The sequence below is a fragment of the Rousettus aegyptiacus genome, unplaced genomic scaffold (assembly GCF_014176215.1).
Source record: "Rousettus aegyptiacus isolate mRouAeg1 unplaced genomic scaffold, mRouAeg1.p scaffold_m13_p_3, whole genome shotgun sequence".
NCBI lineage: Eukaryota > Metazoa > Chordata > Mammalia > Chiroptera > Pteropodidae > Rousettus > Rousettus aegyptiacus.
In genome coordinates this window covers 86,268,186-86,287,944 of record NW_023416306.1, presented here as the reverse complement: position 1 = coordinate 86,287,944, position 19,759 = coordinate 86,268,186, and the positions used below count along the sequence as shown (strand labels likewise).

Below are 19,759 nucleotides of genomic sequence, written 5' to 3'. Positions count from 1 at the left end.
TCAAGTATTAATTCCTATTTATTCCTGTCAATATTATCCTAAAACCGATCTATTTAATACACTGCAAACCCTATTGTACAATATGTATGTAATAAAAGGTTTGTCTCGTGTTACTTGACCTATCTCACTGATTACAGCGACAGATTAGGGCCCTAAAATAGAAAAACCTATTAGAGTTGAATATTAAAAACCAAACGAGATTTATGCTAAATCTTGGTAATTTTAATAAGGGAGGTCTTTACAACAGCCAAGTGATCTGTCATAACTGAATTGTTAATAAAAAAAAAAATGACATGCTTTTCAGTTAGATAACACAAGTATGTTTACCTTCTTTCCTTGGCTGACAAATGTCTTCGGCTCTGTAATTTACTGTCACTCTATTAAAATTAAAGAAAAAACAAACACAAACAATAACATCACTAATATTACAATTAAAAAGTAGAAAATTACTCTCTTCATTGAGGACATGATGTTCTACATAAAATTTTGAAAACAGCTTACCATATTAGAAGATTCCTCTTTTGAAACTAATTTCTGGAGGGACCTATGAAAACAGAGTACACTAGCCTGTAGAAAGCATTCATTTACAAAGTCTTAATTATTGGCATTCCTACAAATTTTCAAACTTGGTAAAATTAGAAAAAATAAAATTACTCATTTTCTCATACTTTTAAATACATTCTTTAATAGCTGACATGTATTGAACATTTACTATGTGCCAGACATTGCTAGATGCTTTACATGCATATATAATCTTCGCCAAAACCCAGGGAATGGGATAACATTCCATTTTCACCAAAAAGGAAACTGAAGCTTAGACATAAAGTAACTTGCCAAAGGATACACACTAAGACTCAATTCTGTTCTGTCTGACTCCTAAACCAGTCTTAACTACTTCAATGATGATGCTTTTATAACTGTGGTATCGTTTACTTGGTGAACAGTAAGGCATTAAACACTAAAACACTTATTTTATGGATGGAATTACCTTTGCTATATTATTAGTATTTATAACCATTTACTCATTTCTATTTTGACCTAATTTTGCCACTTTCATATATACTGTATTTTTCTACTTTAGGTCCTGGTAACTTCTTTAGAGAGATCTACCCCTCAATCAAATGGTGAAAAGATAAGACCTTAGGAAAACGAAGGGTTAAAGTACGAAGGCCAATTTTGGTACTATCTTTGTAAGGATTAACTCTTCATCATTCCCAGCTTACAAAATAAAACAAAATTATGGTTTTTCAATTACCTTTGGGATTGAAGGTGAGACAAGTCAATGGTAGTATCAGGATAATTTAATGTCTCTTCCCCTTCATCTTTCATTTCACCAAGAGGTTCCTGATCTTTGACCACCTCTTCAGATTCTCCTTCATCTTCAGAGCTTTCTTCCTGAATGAGTTCTTCACTTAGCTCATCTCCGCCACTTTGAATAGTAATACCCTCCTGGTCAACCTGAGTCATGAGTTCCACTTCCACAGGAGTTTCATGTAATTCTTCTTTATCTTCTTCACTGCTACTGTCACCTCCATCTGTAGAATTACCATAAGGAAAAGTCAGAGTCCTACAACCACAATAAAGCTAGGTGATTTCCTTGAACACTTCATAAAAATATTCTACTAATGCCCCTGTTCTCCAACAGATAACCAGAAAAAGGCCAGAGCATCCCCAAAAGATACTCTGACTTAGACAAAAGGATACTATCTATATTATGAACTGGTTGAAATACATGATCTCCAAGATCCATTACTACAATCTACAATAAATTTCTTGGACACTGCAACCATTTCTACAATAAAAACTATAACTTTGTCTTTTCTAAAAAGGACAAAAGAAGCAGTTCTGTAAATTCTGATATCTGCACATGAGAACTGAAATGAGGTAATACATGTTATATAATTGGCACGTAGTTAGTAGGTGTTCACACTTTTGCAAAAGGAACACTGCCTACAGTTACATGGTCTAGGTGCTTCACCTATAAAATGAGATGCCACCATCCATCTGACAAGAATGACCATGAGAATTCAGTAAAAAATAATGTAAATAAAGCACTTTAACAGTTTCAGGAACATGGCGAAAATCCAAAAAACGGAAATCTTGAAGTACAACAACAGATGTAAACAAAATGATGCAATATTACTCCTAAGAAAGAATGACCATAGGAGAAAAAACAACTATAAAAATAAATTAGAGGGCATTATTTTCCTTAGTTCCTTTAGGTAGGTAGGTAAATTTATTCCAGTAACTATAGTTGTTCTCTACTGGAAGCAAAAACATTATTAAATCAAGCCAAATTCTCATAAAGGAAATAGCACTTGTTATAAATTCATCTTTGTATCACTTCTAATCCCTGAACCCAAAAGTAAATGCTCATTCATAGGTACCTGAGTCTATCTTTGTTAAACACATTATGTATTATCCATTAAGTGCGGAAGTTTTATTATGTAAACATATACCCAAGTATATTAGTTATGGATCCAATACTTTATCACTAGAATTATACTTAACATTTCCAAAAACATTATAAGCTACTTTATTAAAATCTGTAAACTACCTAGTTGTTCCATTTCTTCTGATATGAGTTCACTTGCACAACTCGCCAGTGTCTCCATGTCTTCATCCTGCACTCTGACTTTTCGTTCACTTCGATGTCTCCAAACACAAGACTCATCTACCTATGGAAATAGTTCTTTTTCATTGATGGAACTTTAGGTGAGACTAATGAAAATCAGAAAAAAAAATAACAAAGATGAAGAGTACCTTAAAGAGGAAGCTAAACCCCATCATTAGATATGAGGGAGGAAGGAAATTCTTTTTTCCTATAAAAGATAATGTGCATAAACAATTAAAAAATCTGTTTTCTTTATTTTATGCATGCAAGATATCTGACACCTATAGTCACATGTTTTGTCTTTCTTTTGTCATGAAGGAACATTTCCCATTTACAGAATTTGGCATTATGAGAGGAACAGGAATTAGGAAAGAAAAAAATATGACTGCTTGCTCCCATCTTTTGGGTTAGTCAGACTCTGAATAATTCATTGTTAGAAAAAAGGTCATGCTATACTTTCTTACCCTTATAACTTTTAAACTATGTAAAAGTACACTCTCATCAATAAAAAAAAATATATGGAGATGACATGACAAATGCTAAATCTGCCACACTAGGGCTATTTTCCTTATTTCGTAACATTTCATATGTATGAAATCAAAATAATTAGTATCTGTTCTGAGAATATTAGTAGATGGTTCTCAAATCTGTCTCCATAATACACTGACAAGTCATTACCTCTTATCATGAAGCTTCCTGTTGTCAAATATTCTCCAGTTGGTGCTGTTTTAGACACCTGAGGAACACAATAATACACACATTATACTCTTAAGAAATGCTTTTTAAAAAAATTTTCACTAAAGAGAGTAAAGTTATATTCAAGTAAAAGAGCGTTATATCCTGAAAAGTTTGTTAATTTAGCAAAAATTCTCAACACAGAAAGGACAGATCTCTCTCTTCAATGATAGATATACCTTAGGTAGTAACAAAGAAAGGAAATGAAGAAGGATACACCACATCGATAATTTTCAAATGCCTTGGATTATAGTCAGAACTGGTCCACACTATTCCTCTAATGTGACTGAGAACAATAAAAGTTTAATAAACTTATCATAAACCTACATTTACTAAAATAAAACTATATTTATTAAAATCCTTTTCTGAGAAAATTGTTGGTAAAAAAAATAACCTTTCATTTTAGGAACTAAAGATACCAGATTTTTAAAAATAATATTCTAACCTGTCAAAATAGGAGTAAGCAATATAATTCCACAATTTTTAAAAATTTTGTACAACTGTGAAACTTCCAAAACTTATTTATAAAAGAATTAAAGCCACTTTCATAATGACTAAAGCAGAAAAATCTAATTCCAGAAGTGATATTAATTTCCTAAAATGCAGTATTACAGCACAGGAGAAGATAATTTAAATAGATATAAAATGAAACTATATCTAAGGAAGGATATTGGTAGTGAACTCTTTTTTATCTTGCTGTACAGCTTTAGGACCTTGTAAAAGTATGTCATTATTGATTATAATTCTTGAAAATGTGGTATCAAAAGCAGTGTTAAGTCAAATATGTAATGAAGTATCATCAAAAAAATAAAATTAACCACAAAGAAGGACAATTACTAAAACAAAGTAAATATAAAACCACTAAATATATTTACTTTTCTGGAAAAGCCAAAGAGAATTCAGAAAATTCCAAGAAAGATGAATAGGAGAAAGGCCTTTTAGGTGAGTATGCCAGTTGTAACTGGAACACTCTTTATTCCATATAATTGCACGATCACTCTCTCTTCATTGAGGTAGCTGCTGCTCAAATCATATTTTGACAGAAAGGCCTTCCCTGACACTTTATTCAAAATGGTAGCCCCTATCACTTTCTATCCCCTTACTGCTACCTGACACTATGTATTTTTTTCCACCACCAAAATGTCACCTCCAAGGTACTTAGCCTTGTTGACATCTATACCCACAGTAGCTCTTAATAAATTAAGAAAAAGGACCACAGCCCTTATTACCTGATGATGGTACACCCACCAAGCACTAGTGATAACTCGGGCATCCCAAGCAGCACTGTAGCAAAGTGCCATTGTGCCAGCTTCAGTCAAGGTCCGAGGAGGAATTGGTTCTCCTGAAATAACAATGCTACAATGCTTCAGTACCAAAGTATCTTTTTTCTACAGAGCACCATTTGAAACTCACATGCGTGGCAGGTTCAATCTTCTTGTATTTTAAATATTAATACCACAGTTTTATTTCAATGTTACAAGAAGTTACAATTTATATTAAAAATGTATTTACATAGCAGGCTTTTAGATGGTTTAAGTAAATAAAACAAGTTGGAGAAGAAATATCTTCTCACTTATACCAATAATTCTAACTTCACTACAAAAAGGATAATTTAAAACACCTATTTAAACTGTGAAGACTTCCGGAATTACGATACATTGCCTACATCATCAAAATAAAGAGCGTATTAATAATATGTCCCTAGCTAGATTTCAAATGTTTTTAAATCGAAACATAATTCACATACCACAAAATTCACCAGTTTAAAAAGTATACAATTCAGTGGTTTTAGCACATTCATAAAGCTATGTAACCATTACCATTAATTCCAGAATTTTCATATTCCCCAGAGGAAATCTTATTCCCATTGATAATAGTCACTTTCCATTTTCCCAGCTTGTGGCAATCACTAATCTACTTTCTTTCTCTATGGATTTATCTTTAGAATTTCATATACACTAGACCCTTGAGCATGGGTTTGAAGTACATGAGTCCACTTAGACACGGGTTTCTTTTCTATAAATACGGTACATGTATTTTCTAATGACTTTTAGTAATATTTTTTCTCTAGTATACTTTATTGTAAGGATATAACATATAATACATATAGCATACAAAATAGGTGTTAATTATGGTTTGTTACTGTAAGGCTTCAGGTCAACAGTAGGCTACTAATAGTGAAGTTTTGTGGAGTCAAAAGTTATACACAGATTTTCCAACTACATTGTCGGGGGCAGTGGTTGTCTGATGCCCCTAACACCTGCTGTAAATGGAACCATATGTGTCTGGCTTCTTTCACTTAGCCTAATGTTTTTAAGGTTCTTCCATGTTAGAGCATGTTTCAGCACTTTCCTTTTAAATATGATTAATATTCCACTGTATGGACACCACATTTTATCAGTTGATGGATATATGGGCTGTTTCCATTTTTTGGCTATTATAAATAATGCTTCTAGGAATTTTTGCAAATATGTTTTAAGTAGACATATATTTTCAATTGTCTTGGTTATATACCTAGGAGTGGAATTGGTAAATTCTGTTTAACTTTTTGGGAAACTGTCAAACTATTTGCTATAGCAGTTGCATTATTTTCCATTCCCACTAGCAGCGTATGAGGGTCCCAACCTCACTGAAAACTTACTGTGTTTTTTTATTGTAACCATTCTAGTGGACATGAAGTAGCATCTCAATGTGGTTTTGATTTGCATTTCCCTAATGATGAATGATGCTGTGCATTTTACATGCTTTTTAGCCATTTACATTATCTTTGGAGAAATGTCTACAGAATCTGTTGCTTATTTTTAAACTGGGTTTTCTATTATCGAATCTTAAAGAGTTCTTTGGTCTTTTATCAGATAAATGATTTACAAGTATTTTCTCCCATTCTGTGGGTTGTCTTTTTCACTTTTTTAATAGTGTCCTTTAAATTTAACATTTTTGGTTAGGTCCAATATATGTGTTTTTTTCCCCTTTGGTTGCTTTATACTTTTGGTGTCATATCTAAGCAATAACTTCAGATGCAAGATTATAAAGAGTTCTGTCTTATTTTCTTTTAATGAATTTATAGTTTTAGCTCTTAAGTTTAGGTCTTTGATGCATCAAAATTAATTTTTGTAAATGGTATGCAGTAGAGGATCTAAATTCATTCTCTTGCACATGGGTATCAGTTGTCCCAGCTCATCTATTGTAAGATTGGCCTATCCCATTGGCCTTGGCACCCTTGTTGAAAATCAACTGACCAAAAATGAGGCATCTCAATTCTCTTCATTGACCTATCTGCTTGCTCATCCTCATTCCAATACCACAGTTTTGATTACTGTTGTTATGTAGGAGGTTTTGAAATCAGCGAGTGTGAGTCATCCAATTTTATACTTCATCATCCAGAATGATTTGGCTAATCTGGGTTCTTTGCATTTCCACATGAATTTTCAGGATCAGCTTGCCCATCTGCAAAAAAATGGGAGCTGGAATTTTGGGAGGGATCACGCTGAATCTGTAGATTAATGTGGGAAGTATTGCCATTGGAACAATATTGATATTTCCAATCCATGAACACTTCTTTCCAATTATTTAGGTCTTAATTTTTTTCAATGATTTTTTATAGTTTGGGGTGTATGTTTTACATTTTTTGATAAATTTACTCCTCAGCATTTTGTTCTCTTTAATGTTATTATAAGTGGACGTTTTATTAACTTTCTACTACTGTTCATTGCTAATGTACAGAAATAGAACTGACCTTTGTAATGATCTTGTATCCTGGACATTGCTGAGTTTGTTTATTATGCACATAGTTGGTTTTAAATGTGTAAGTCATCTGAAAACAGAGATAGTTTTATTTGCTCCTCACTAATCTGGATACTTTTTATTGCTTGCTGGCCTGCATAAAATCTCCATATGACGTTGAACAGAAGCAACAAGAACAGATATGCTTATTCTGTTCCTGATCTTAGGGGGAAAGCTTTTAGTCTTTCACCACTAAGTACAACTGTTAGCGGTGGGCTTTTCATATGTGTTCTTTAAAAAGTTGAGAAAGTCCCTTCTATTCCTAGTTTGTTGAGTGCTTCTATCACGAATGGATGTTGAATTATTGCCAAAGGCTTTTTCTTCATCAACTGAGATGATCATGTGATTTTGTCCTTTATTCTATTAATATACTGTACTATACTGATTTTTATATCTTAAAACCAACCTTGCATTCCTGGGATAAATCCCACTTTGTAATGGTGTATAATCCTTTTAATATACTGCTAGATTCAGTTTCCTTCTATTTTGTTAAATATTTTTGTATCTATATTCATTAGTGACATTGGTCTATAGTTTTCTTTTCTTGTGATGTTTTTGTCTGGTGGTGTTATTAGGGTAAAACAGCCTCATAATAGAGTTAAAAAAATGTTCCCATCTTTTCTATTTTTTGGAAGAGTTTGTGAAGGTTTGCTGTTCAATCTTCTTTAAAAGTTTGGTGGAAATAATCAGTGAAGCCATATGAACCCAAGAATTCTTTTGAGTTGATTTTTCTTATTACTAATTCAAATTCTACTTATTATTGGTTTGTTTCGATTTTCTATTTCACCCTGGGTCAGTTTTGGCAGTTTGTGTCTTTCTAGGAATTTATCTATTTCATCTGCATTATCTAATTTGTTGCTATACAACAATCTTTCCTCTTATTTTTTTGGTCAGTCTAGCCACAGGTTTATCAATTTTATTGATCTTTTCAAAGAACCAACTTTGGTTCTGCTGATTTTCTCTATTGTTTTTTCTATTCTGTTTCATTTATGTCCACTCTATTATATCCTTCCTTTCCCTGCTATGGGTTACTTGATTTTCTTTTTCTAGATCTTAATGTGTACAAATTTATTATTGATTTGAGATCTTTCCTCTTTTTTATTATAAGCATTACAGGTATAAAATCCTCTCTAAGCACTGCTCTTGGTACATCTACTGTTTTGATAGTTTTCGTTTCTTTCACCTCAAAGTATTTTCTAAAACCTCCTGTGATTTTCTCTTTGACCTATTATTTATGAGTGTGGTGTTTAACTTCCATACATTTGTGAACTTTTTCAAATTTTCTATTAGTGGTTTCTAATTTCACTCCACTATGGTCAGAAAACTTACTTTGTGTGAACTTAGTAGTTTTAAATTTATTGAGACTTTACTTATAGACTATCATGTGGTCTATCCTGGAGAACATTCCAGAAGCATTTGAAAAGAATGAGAATCTACTGTTGTTAGGTAGAGTGTAGTAGAGATATGTATTAGACTTAATTAACATATAGTATTGTTCAAATCTTCTATTTCCTTGTTGACCTTGTATCGGGTTTTCTATCCATGACTTAAAGTTAGGTACTGTCTTTACTGACAAACTTTGTCTTATACTAAAATTATTTTAAAGAAAGGAACTAAAGTTTTGAATAACAAAAATATATTACCTGTTGGATTTTTAATTACACAGCTGGTAGCTCCATGAAGATCAGCATGTACATATATGTCCCCTTAAAAACAAGAAATAATATTTTAAGTCCTGTTTCTTTTTAGTTAAAATTATCTATCTATCTATTTATTTATTTATTTATTAAGGGTTCAAAATCTATAAAAGGGATAAGAAGGCATATAAATAAAAATCCATCTCCTACCACTAAGAGATTTTTCATAGGCCTCCTTATAATAGGACAGCAATGCTAATATGGCAGATTACAAAAATGGTCACAATTCCTTTCTGTTTCTACCCGCACCTCTTTGCTCTGTGACTGTGAAATTTCTCCCATGAAGAGGTGGAGTCCACTTCCCCATCCCTTGAATCTGGTCCTGTCTTGCGACCTGTCCTGGCCAGTAGAATGTGGCAGATGTGACCAAGTGCCAGTTCCCAGCTTAGGCCTGGAATGGCCTGTGTGCTTCCCCTCTCTTAGGAATGTGCTAAGTTATCATGTAAGCAAGCCTAGGCTAGCCAGCTGGAGGGTGAGAGATATATGGGAGCATAGGTCATCCTAGAAAATAGAAAGGTCCTGAGGACTACAGATGTTTTACATTCATGGAGAGAAGTCAGGAGGCCAGGCTGAGGGGAGAGTGGTAAGAAATGAGGCTAGAGAAGCAGCTAGGAGTCTTGTAAGCCATGATGAGAACTTCCAGTTTTATTCTAAGTATGTTATAGCAATGAATGAACCAAAGAGTAAAAGCTGAATGTAGGAGTGAATGGTCAATCAGAAAAGGAAAGTTCATGGTTCTTAATACGTAAAATGAGCAGTCACTGCAAAACCTGAGCACTATGTAACGTGATCCCTGTTGTTTTCTCTCCTGGTTCAGGACCCTCAGTGGACATCAGATTAGCTCTGATATTGATTATTAATTTCTGATACCCACCACTGAGGGTTTAGCCACTGTGAGGTGGTGATCGGCAAACAAAAATAAATACGAGGCCTTATTCCACAAGGCTTAAGTCCTATTTCTAAATATGAAAAAAGGTCGCAAAAAATGTCTGGCACTGAAAAATTAAGCTTTAAAAATTTTGATCTACAATATTTTGGAGGATTTAAAGCTATTTTGTCAAAGTAGTAGAGAATCAAAAGCCCAAAACTGTGGATTAGCTCAGTATTACTTCATTAGAAATATTCACTTAAAACGAGAACTGTCAAACTGTAAACTATCAAGCATCAAACTTTCTACCAATTAAATCTGTCAACAAAGAAGTTTAAGATGAAAATGTATACTTAATATTGAGATAACTGATATAATTACTTAAGAGAAAATTCTTTAGATTTTAAATCTTACTTACCTGGTGTCAAATATCTTTTTACAATTATTTCATTCTGTTGCTGATCTCGTCCACCTATAATTAGATAGTTCTCTGAGCTAATGAACCACAAAAATTTCTCAAACCTATCAAATTGAAAGAAAAAAGTTATCATCTCCTTTATAGCTGTTTAAATTCAAACCTTTCAACAAAGAAAACAAAATATGATTAATACATACCATCACAACAAAGAATAATAAGTGTATATCTGTATAACATTTAGAAAATGACATGTAATAGCAATAAACAAATTTTTCCTATATTATATACGATTACCAAAATAATTTTTTATCATTTAATCTGAAATTTAAAAACTTCTGGTTAAAGATGATAGGTTGAACGCAGGCATTAAACCAAACACCCTCATATCCCCCAAAATATAACGGCGAAAAGATTTGATCCCTAATTTATAATCTGATTTTTGACTAACTAATACATATACATGGTTCAAAATAAAAATTTTTAAATTATATAAAAAGGTATAGTGAGAGATCCTGAATCCCTCTGGTTTCTACCGCCACCATCAAAAAGGGAGCCAATTATGATTAGTTTCCTGTGTATCTCTCCTCAGAGGTTTTTTTATACATACAAAAGCTAAAATAAATGCTTACTCTAAACCTTTTTTTTTTTTTTGACACAACACACACTGTTTTGCATATTGCTTTCTTTTATCACTTAAACATATAATTTTCTCATTGCTGAATGGATGTACTATGCTTATTTAACCACTTTACTATTGATAGTAAAGAGGTGAGTAAAATTCACATGGACAAAAAAATAAGACAGATAAATCAAGGACATATTTTGTAATCATTCTAGTAAAAGAATGCACAACTAACAGGCCCACTTCCCCCTCAAAATCAGAAAAAAGCAATAAGGAAAACAAGAAAGAACACAGAACAAATGGGGCAAATATAAAGCAAATAGTAAGATGGGTAAATTTAAACCCATATATATCAGCAATTACATTAAGTATAAATGTAGTCAATTCTTTCGTTAAAATGCAAAGACTGTCAAACTGGAAAATAACAATGATATATAAAAATTCCTTTAAAATATAAGAATATAAAAAGCTGAAATGTAATAATGGAAAAAGATAGACCATGGAAATAGTAACCAAAAGAAAGCTGATATAGTTTTAATATCTCACACAGAAAGAAAAAATAATTTAAAAGGATATTTCATTAAAGTTAATAAAAGGCTCAATTCACTAGGAAGATAGAACAGTTCTATATTTGTATCATCTAATTACATAGCCTCATATATATAAAGCGAAAACTGCCAGAAGAAAAGAAACAGATAAATCCACAATTACGTGATAATTTAATGATTGTTTTCTCTCAATAACTGAAAAAACAATCATAAAAAAATAGTAAACTTGTTCAAAGATTTGAACACGGTTAATAAATATGACCTAGCTGATAGAAAAATGCACTCAACAACTGTAGAAAAGACACTCTTCAACTATATATGAAACATTTATAAATGAAGCTGACTATAAATATGGTGAGCCATAAAGCAAGTTTAAACAACAGATATCAAAGGATTGAGATAATTCAGAATACTATCTATGACCATTATGCAAATTAAGCTAGAAATCAGTAACCAAAAATAAACAAAAAAGCCCCATATATTTGGAAATTAATAAATATACTTCTAAATAATGCATGGGTGAAGAAATAAAAATGGAAATGAGAATATATTTTGATATGAAAGATAATTAAAATAGTACATAATAAACTTTTGTTGCAGTCAAAGTCAAGCTTAGAGGGAAACTTATTGCCTTAAAAGAGAATGGAGAAAAAAAAATGTACTAAGCTTCTATCTCAAAAAATCAGAAAGGGAACTGCAAATGAATCCCAAAGAAAAGTAGAAGGATAAAAAAACACAATAAAATGGAAACCACATATACAATAGAAAACGGTAGTCGAAAATAGGTTCCTTAAAGATATTAATACAATGAAAATCCTCCGGTCAGACCTATAAAAACAAAAGGAGGCACAAATAACAACTACCATGAATGAAAAGGAGATGTCACTAAACCTCTTAGGGGATATAACAAGGTAAGTGGAATATTATAAACACTTCATAGTATATTTCAAACCTGAGACAAAATAGACAAAATCTTAGAAAAACATTGTTAACCAAAACTAAAAACTGAGTAGTCCTTATATTTACTAAAGAATTTGAATGTAATAAAAAAAAAAAAAACTTTCCTATAAAGAAAACTCCAGGAGTATGCAGCTTCACAGGTGAATTCCATCAAATCTTTAAGAACAACTGATAAAGGAACTCTTTCCAATTTCTTTTATGAGGTAATATAACTTTGATACCAATACCAAACATAAACATTATGAGAAATAAAAATTACAGGTCAAGCCTATTCATTAATAGAGATGTCAGAGATGGGGTGGGGAGGAGAAGGAAATTCTGAAAGCTGGAAAATAAATGGATGAGTGATCAGACTCAAGAAGCAGAATCCTGAGCTGACAGTGGAAAAGCCAAGAAATAAATCAATTCAAATTATGTAGCCCATAAAAAGCTAAAAGATAACAGTGTAAGGTACTGCTAGAAATAGGGTTTAAGATGGGGTTAAAAACAGAAGGACTGACTAAAAGTCTGATCAAAAAGCAATTACCTCCCCAGATCTTCTTTCCGACTCTGAGCATGGTGGGAACTGCTCCTTCCATATACTAAGAGAAGGCCAGAAGTTAATTCTCTAGAAAGGGTACAAAGATGTAGGGACTACGGAAAATTTGACACAGCTTTAAGTAAGGGTAACATATGTAAACAGAGCAGTTAAATAAATGTATGAAATACTGCACACTGAGACTCCCTAGTCTGTTATTTCCACTGGACTCCCATAATGCAGACAACCAGGTCTTCACTTTATAAGCTGGAGAGAAAAAACTCTTTTCTAGAAAGAGATAAGCTGAAGAGGAAAAAAGGTAAAGACACTGAGAGTTCCAAACAAAATGGCCAGCACAGATCATTTCACAAGCCCAAATACTCAGAGAACTCCCAATCAGCTGTTAATACTCTATTATAAAATGTGAGAAGACAATCAAGAATCACTGGAAGAAATCGTCAACAAGGTAAAGAGAGAACCATCGAATGGGAAAATATATTTGCAAGCAATACCTCCAACAAGGGCCTAATATCCAAAACATACAAAGAACGCATATGACTCAATAACAACAAAAATACAAATGATCCAATAAAAATGAGCAGAGGACCTGAACACTTTTCTCTAGAGGACATACAAATGGCTAACAAATATATGAAAAGATGCTCAACATCACTAGCTATTAGGGAAATGCAAATCAAAACCACAATGAGATACCACCTCACACTTGTTAGAATAGCTATAATCAACAGGACAAGTAATAAATGTTGGAGAGGATGCAGAGAAAAAGGAACCCTTATACACTGCTAGTGGGACTGCAATTTGGTACAGCCACTATGGAAAACAGTATGGACATTCCTCAAAAACTAAGAATTGACCTACCATATGATCCAGCAATCCCTCTACTGAGTATTTACCCCAAAGACTTGAGAACCTATATCCAAAAAGATATTTGCACACTGATGTTCATAGCAGCATTATTCACGGTGGCCAGGACATGAAAGCAACCGAAGTGTCCTACAACAGATAATGGCTATAGAAGCTGTGGTACCTTTATATAAGGGAATATTACTCAGCCATAAGAAGAGATGAAATACTGCCATTTGCGACAACATGGATGGACCTCGAGATAATCATGCTAAGCGAAATAAGCCAGACAGAAAAAGTTGAAAATCACATATCTTATATGTGGGATATAAATCTAACAGCAACAAATGAGCAGGAAAAACAGAGACTCATGGACATAGAATATAGACTAACGGTTACCAAAAGACTATAGACTAGTGGTTACTAGTGAGGTGGGGTAAAGAGGGTAAAATATACGGTTTAAGGGGAGGGTGAAGTAGGTAAAGGGGATCAAATATACGGTAGCTGAAGGAAACTGGACTTTGGGTGGTACACTCACTATATATACAGATGTAAAATGATAATGTACACCTGAAAATTATATAATTGTATTAACCAATGTTACCCTGATAAACTTAATTAAAAATTAAAAAAAAAAGAAAGAAAGAAAGAAAAAAGAACCACTGGACATTAGCAAAGTCTCTAACATGAAAACTGGAGACAAAACCAAAAAAGCTAGGAAAAGACAGAGACAGGCAGGAAAGGGATACTAAATAAAATTTAATATACCCAAATTATTCTTATATAATTAGTATAAAAAAACTAGAGCAGGAACATTCGAAGAACCAAAAACAGCCGAAAATTAAAAACGTGATATAAAAATTAAAAAATTTAAAAAAATCGGTGGAAAGATAAAGTTGAGGAAACCCTTCAGAATATAAAACAAAAAGATAAAGAGTTAAAAAACAGAAAATGCAATAAAACTGTAGGACTGTCCAGGGACTCCTTATTTAAAAAATAAGACTTTCAGAGAGAAAGCACAAAAAAGAAAGAAAAAGAAAACAAAAAACAGAGAGCAGTTTCCAAAGAAATGTTTTAAGAAAATTTCTCAGTACTAAAAGTTTACAAATGAAAAAGCCCCCAAAGTATCCAAAGTATCCAGCATAATGGATAAAAATATCCCTACCGATCTACATCATTGCTAAATTCTGGACAACTTAGAGGGAGGAAAAATATCCACAAGCACACAAAGGCAAAAACAAGTTTCCTATATATCAACTATCAAAATGACACCAAACTTCTTAAGATTAAATGTGGAAGTTGATAACATGGACAATACCTTTAGAAATCTGAGGAAAACATTTTCAAACTAGAATTCTATACCCGGCCAAGCTATTAAGTACAAGAGTAAACTCATGTTTTTACAGTTTAGATATCTCAAAAACTTTACCTACTATACACACTTCACATTAAGCTTCTAGTGCAACATAACTCTAATAAAGACAAAGGAAGTATGAAAAACAGAACAGAGAATCTAACAGAGAGAGAGATAAAGAGAACTTTCAGGATAACAACAAGTGAAGATCTTACGATGCTTAGAGTAACCAATCTAGAATAAAAGTCAAAAAGCTCCAGGAAAAACTTCTGCAAGAAGATGATACTAATAGAATTCCAATGTGTTTGAGCACACTTGAAAGAATGGAGGTGAATTAATCATAAAAACAAAAAGAAAAAGACAACAAATGAAACAAGAATTACTTCAGATAAGACAAAAAGTAGACCAGGGAAGAAAAACATTAATACTAATACATGACTCAGCTGTGACTACAATTTAAATATTCATAAAAATGTTAATAATAAATGTCATTTATCATTATTATTACTATACTGGAAGGCTGGGTAGTGCGTGTGTATGTAAGGAGCACAAGTGAAAAGAATAAAATATTCATTTTCCATAGTGGGATGCCATTAAAAAAGTGTAGAAAAGAAAAATTAAGAAGCAGTAATATAAGAAAAGGAAGTACATACCAAAAGAACCAGCTAAGAGCTAAAAGTATAAAAGTAGTCTCTTTGGAAGAGGAGGCAATAAAAGCAGGGGTAAAAAACTGCAGGACTATGATTTTTGTAACTAGTTTTGTAGAACTGCTTGATTTTTCTAAACAATATGCATGTGTAATTTTGATAAAAACAAAAACTAAATTATAAAAAGGTAGAACACTGATTTCCAGCAAAAATACAGGAACAGGTAAATGCTATGCTTGTTTCCTCTCATGACCACATCAAAATTACAACCATACTTCAGAACAACTATCGAGAACCGCCTTAAGTCTAGCTGAACAGAAGTCCTAAAGTCAACTAAGGATATACAGAAAAAACACATCAAGACTTGTAGGAGGAGTGGAAACATGGAAAGGGTTGGTCCCATACCCATGTATGGAAGATAAAATCAGTGGGGATATCTCGGCTGTGGTGGTCACCCCTGAGGAGAGAGGGGTCCCTGCCCCACCCCCCCAGCCTAGGGTTCCAGCGCTAGGAAGAGAAATTTCCACAATTTCTGGCTATGAAAACCAGTGGAGATTGTGGCTGAGTGAGACAGAGGGTGGCTGGAGTCCCAGGCATTGCTCTTAAAAGGCCCACATACAGACTTACTTGCTGATGGACTCAGGACTCACTCTGAGCTCCACACTGGGCAGCAGCACAAAGAGCACTGGGAACATGTGGAGAAGAACTAAACTGTCTGGCTTCAGGGTGGAGAGGTAGCTTTCTCTGAAACAAAATTGCTGGCGGAATCCAGTTTCTTTGTTGGAACCCAGTTTACTCCTCACTACCAGTGTGCAGACACAGCAAGCTGCCCTATCTGAGTCTCCATCAACCTGGCTAACACTGTCCCCCCACCCTGGTGATTCCTAGGACCCTACCCAACAACTTGTGGACCTAACTAACGCATTTCAGGTGGCTTTTCCATAAAAATGAGTTGTACTGGCTCATGCTTTGGACTTTCCTAAAACCTCTCAAAGGTTTACAAAACCTAAACAAGCAGCATCTAGCCTCAGCATGCCCCGTACCTCCTGCTGAGCAGCCCCAAGCCTGGAACTAATAGTAACTGGCCTCAGTTCGCTGTTTGGCCCCTCAAGTCAACTCCAAGTCCAGCATGGGTAGGACCTATTTGTGGACTGCTTTCTGGCTTACGCCCAGTGGCCCTAAGCAGGGCATAGGCTGTAGCTAAACTTGGCCTGCAGCAGGGCCCCAACCAGGAGGTGCCTGGTGGCCCGCTTCAGACTGAGCCAGAGTACCACCCGGCCACCTCTAAGGATGATATACCCAAAGGGCAGACTGGGGAGGCACCAGAGCTCTCCTAAAGCAAATCCTGCTCCATAGGGTCAGCCCCTGCACGACAGTTCCCCTACTGTAGTCACAGCCAGTCCTCACCACCAATCAGCCAGAGGGGTCAACCCTATCCCCTGATGTGCCCAAGGAAATCAAGGCTTAACTACAACAGGAGGGTACACACGACTCAAACAAAGGACACTCATGGAGCACCCAGCTCAGGAACCAGGGAGACTGTGCCACTGGGCTCCACAAACACCTACTTAATAAGTCCTCTCTACTAAGACTGGGAGAAAAACAGCTCTTCCTAATACACAGAAACAATCACAGAGAGGCAGCCAAAATGGGGAGACAGAGAAACATGTCTCAAATGAAAGAATAGAACAAAGTTTCAGAAAAAGAGATAAACAAAATGGAGGCAAGCAATCTACCAGATGCAGAATTCAAAATAACGTTTATAAGGATGCTCAATGATCTCAGTGAGAACTTCAACAGAGATAGAAATGAAAGAATACAGTAGAGGGAATCAATGGTAGGTTAGATGAAGCAGAGAATTGAATCAGTGATTTAGAAGATAAGGTAGCAGGAAAACAGTCAAGTATAACATCAAGTAGGAAAAAGAATCTAAAAAAATGAGGATAGCTTAAGAGGCCTCTGGGACAATATCAAGCCTATCAACATTCGCATCATAAAGGTACCAGAAGGAGAAGAGAGAGAACAAGGGATTGAAAATCTTTTTGAAGAAATGACAGAAAACTCCCCTGATCTGGAGAAGAAAAGACAACAATATAAGCCTGGAAGCATAGAGGGTCCTAAACAAGATGAATCCAAAGAGGCCCACACCAAGACACATCATAATTAAAATAGCGAAGTTTAAAAACAAAGGAGAATCTTGAAAGCAACAAGAGGAAAGTAATTAGTTACTTACAAGGGAGCTTACATAAGACTGTCAGCTGATTTCTCAATAAAAATTTTGCAAGCCAGAAGGGACTGGCACAAAATATTCTCAGTGATGAAAAACAAGGACCTACAACCAAGATTATGCTACCCAGCAAAGCTATCATTCAGAATTAAAAGAGAGATAAAGAGCTTCCCAGATAAGAAAATGCTAATGGAGTTCATCATCACCAAACCAGTATTACTATATATTAAAGAGACTTTTTTAAGATCAAAGATCAAAGATGTAAATAATAAAATGGAAATAACTACTTATCTATCAACTTTAAACTTAAGTGGATTAAATGCTCCAATCAAAAGACATAGGGTGGCTGAACGGATAAGAAACGAGACCCTTACATATGCTGCCTAGACACTCCCTTCCCATCAAAAGACATACACAGACTGAAAGTGAAGAGGTGAAAAGAAGGTATTTCATGAAAATGCAAACAAAGCTGAGGTCGCAATATTTATACCAGACTAAGCAGACTTTAAATCAAAGGCTATAAAAAAGAGACAAAGGGCACAGTTATACCACTTCTGGGTAGTTATCCAAAGAAATACAAAATACTACTATGAAGGGACACGTGCATCCATATATTCAGTGCTGTATTATTTACAATGGCCAAGATGTGGAAGCAACCTGGGCATACCATCAATGGATCAAAGAAGAAAGAAGAGGCAGCACATATATACAATGGAATATTACTTGGCCATAAAAAAAATGAACTCTTTCCATCTAAAAAAACATGGATGGTACTAGAGGATATTGTGCTGAGTAGAGTAAGTCAGACAGAGGACAAATGCCATATGATTTCACTTACATGTGGAATATAAAGAACAAAATAAACAAACAAAATAAAAACAAACTCACAGATACAGAGAACATTTCGACAGTTGCCAGACAGGAGCAGGGTTGGGGGAATGGTTGAAAAAGAGGAAGGGATGAAGAAGTATAAATTGGTAGTTACAAAATAGTCATGGGGGTATAAAGTATAGCATAAGGAATACAGTCAATAATATTGTAATAATTATGTCGGTGTTAGATGGGAACTAGATTTATTGGGGTGATTACTTCATAAGTTGTATAAATGTCTAATCACTCGGTTTGTGCCCTTGAAACTCATATAATTTTGTCAACTATAGTTGAAAAATATAAAAATTATTAAAAATAAATAAATACTTACAAATAAAAAGGTAGAATGCTTACCAATATACTTTTCTTGCTTTTTGAATAGAGGTAACCGTTTGGACTTCTTTTAAGGTTTGCTTTGTTTTCTTTTCTGCTGATTTGAATGCCTATTTATAAGAAAAGAGTTTTAAACAACTTGTTGAGAATTTATTTAAATAACATCAAGTAAATGATAGGGTAAGAAATAATTTTTTAAATATCACAAAATGACATTATCTACATTCATACACATACTATATACACATGAAAATAATCATGAAATGATTTTTGCCTTAAATATTAAAATAACTTAAGTCAAAGATTTACTGTATACAAATATCTGCTTAAGCCTATGAATTACAAAAAGTTATCATTCGGTTACCAGATACTAAATGCCTACCATATAACAGTTTCTGGGCTACATGCTGGGGATGCAACAGTGAATAAGACAGAAAAAGTTTCCACCCCACTGGGGTCTAGAAGGGACAAATGTAAAGCATGATTATTCAAATAAACATATGATGTTTCTAAGGATGCTATGAGAGTATAAAAAGGGAGCCTAATTTATAATTGATTATGATCAAAGACAACATTTTTGATCATAATCAATTATTGGCACATAGGTCGAAGCCTGAAGGATTAATGGAATTATCAAGGTGAAGAATAAAAAGGAGAGCACCTATAAGCAAAAAGAAAAGGCCAGCTTGACCAGCTTTACCA

General features: G+C 34.0%; 1 protein-coding gene across 1 annotated transcript in view; it reads right to left on the bottom strand.

Annotated features, from left to right (window-relative positions):
• The window catches only part of NEMF (nuclear export mediator factor), a 49,406-nt gene that overhangs the window by 11,221 nt on the left and 18,426 nt on the right, over positions 1 to 19,759 (bottom strand). The window contains exons 16-25 of the mRNA XM_016126929.2: positions 19,079 to 19,167; positions 10,116 to 10,219; positions 8,776 to 8,838; positions 4,579 to 4,691; positions 3,293 to 3,350; positions 2,764 to 2,822; positions 2,558 to 2,678; positions 1,256 to 1,535; positions 502 to 544; positions 328 to 377 (exon numbers count right to left, since the gene is read on the bottom strand). Coding sequence (XP_015982415.1) covers positions 328 to 377; positions 502 to 544; positions 1,256 to 1,535; positions 2,558 to 2,678; positions 2,764 to 2,822; positions 3,293 to 3,350; positions 4,579 to 4,691; positions 8,776 to 8,838; positions 10,116 to 10,219; positions 19,079 to 19,167 — 980 coding nt within the window. The remainder of the gene's footprint in view (positions 1 to 327; positions 378 to 501; positions 545 to 1,255; positions 1,536 to 2,557; positions 2,679 to 2,763; positions 2,823 to 3,292; positions 3,351 to 4,578; positions 4,692 to 8,775; positions 8,839 to 10,115; positions 10,220 to 19,078; positions 19,168 to 19,759) is intronic.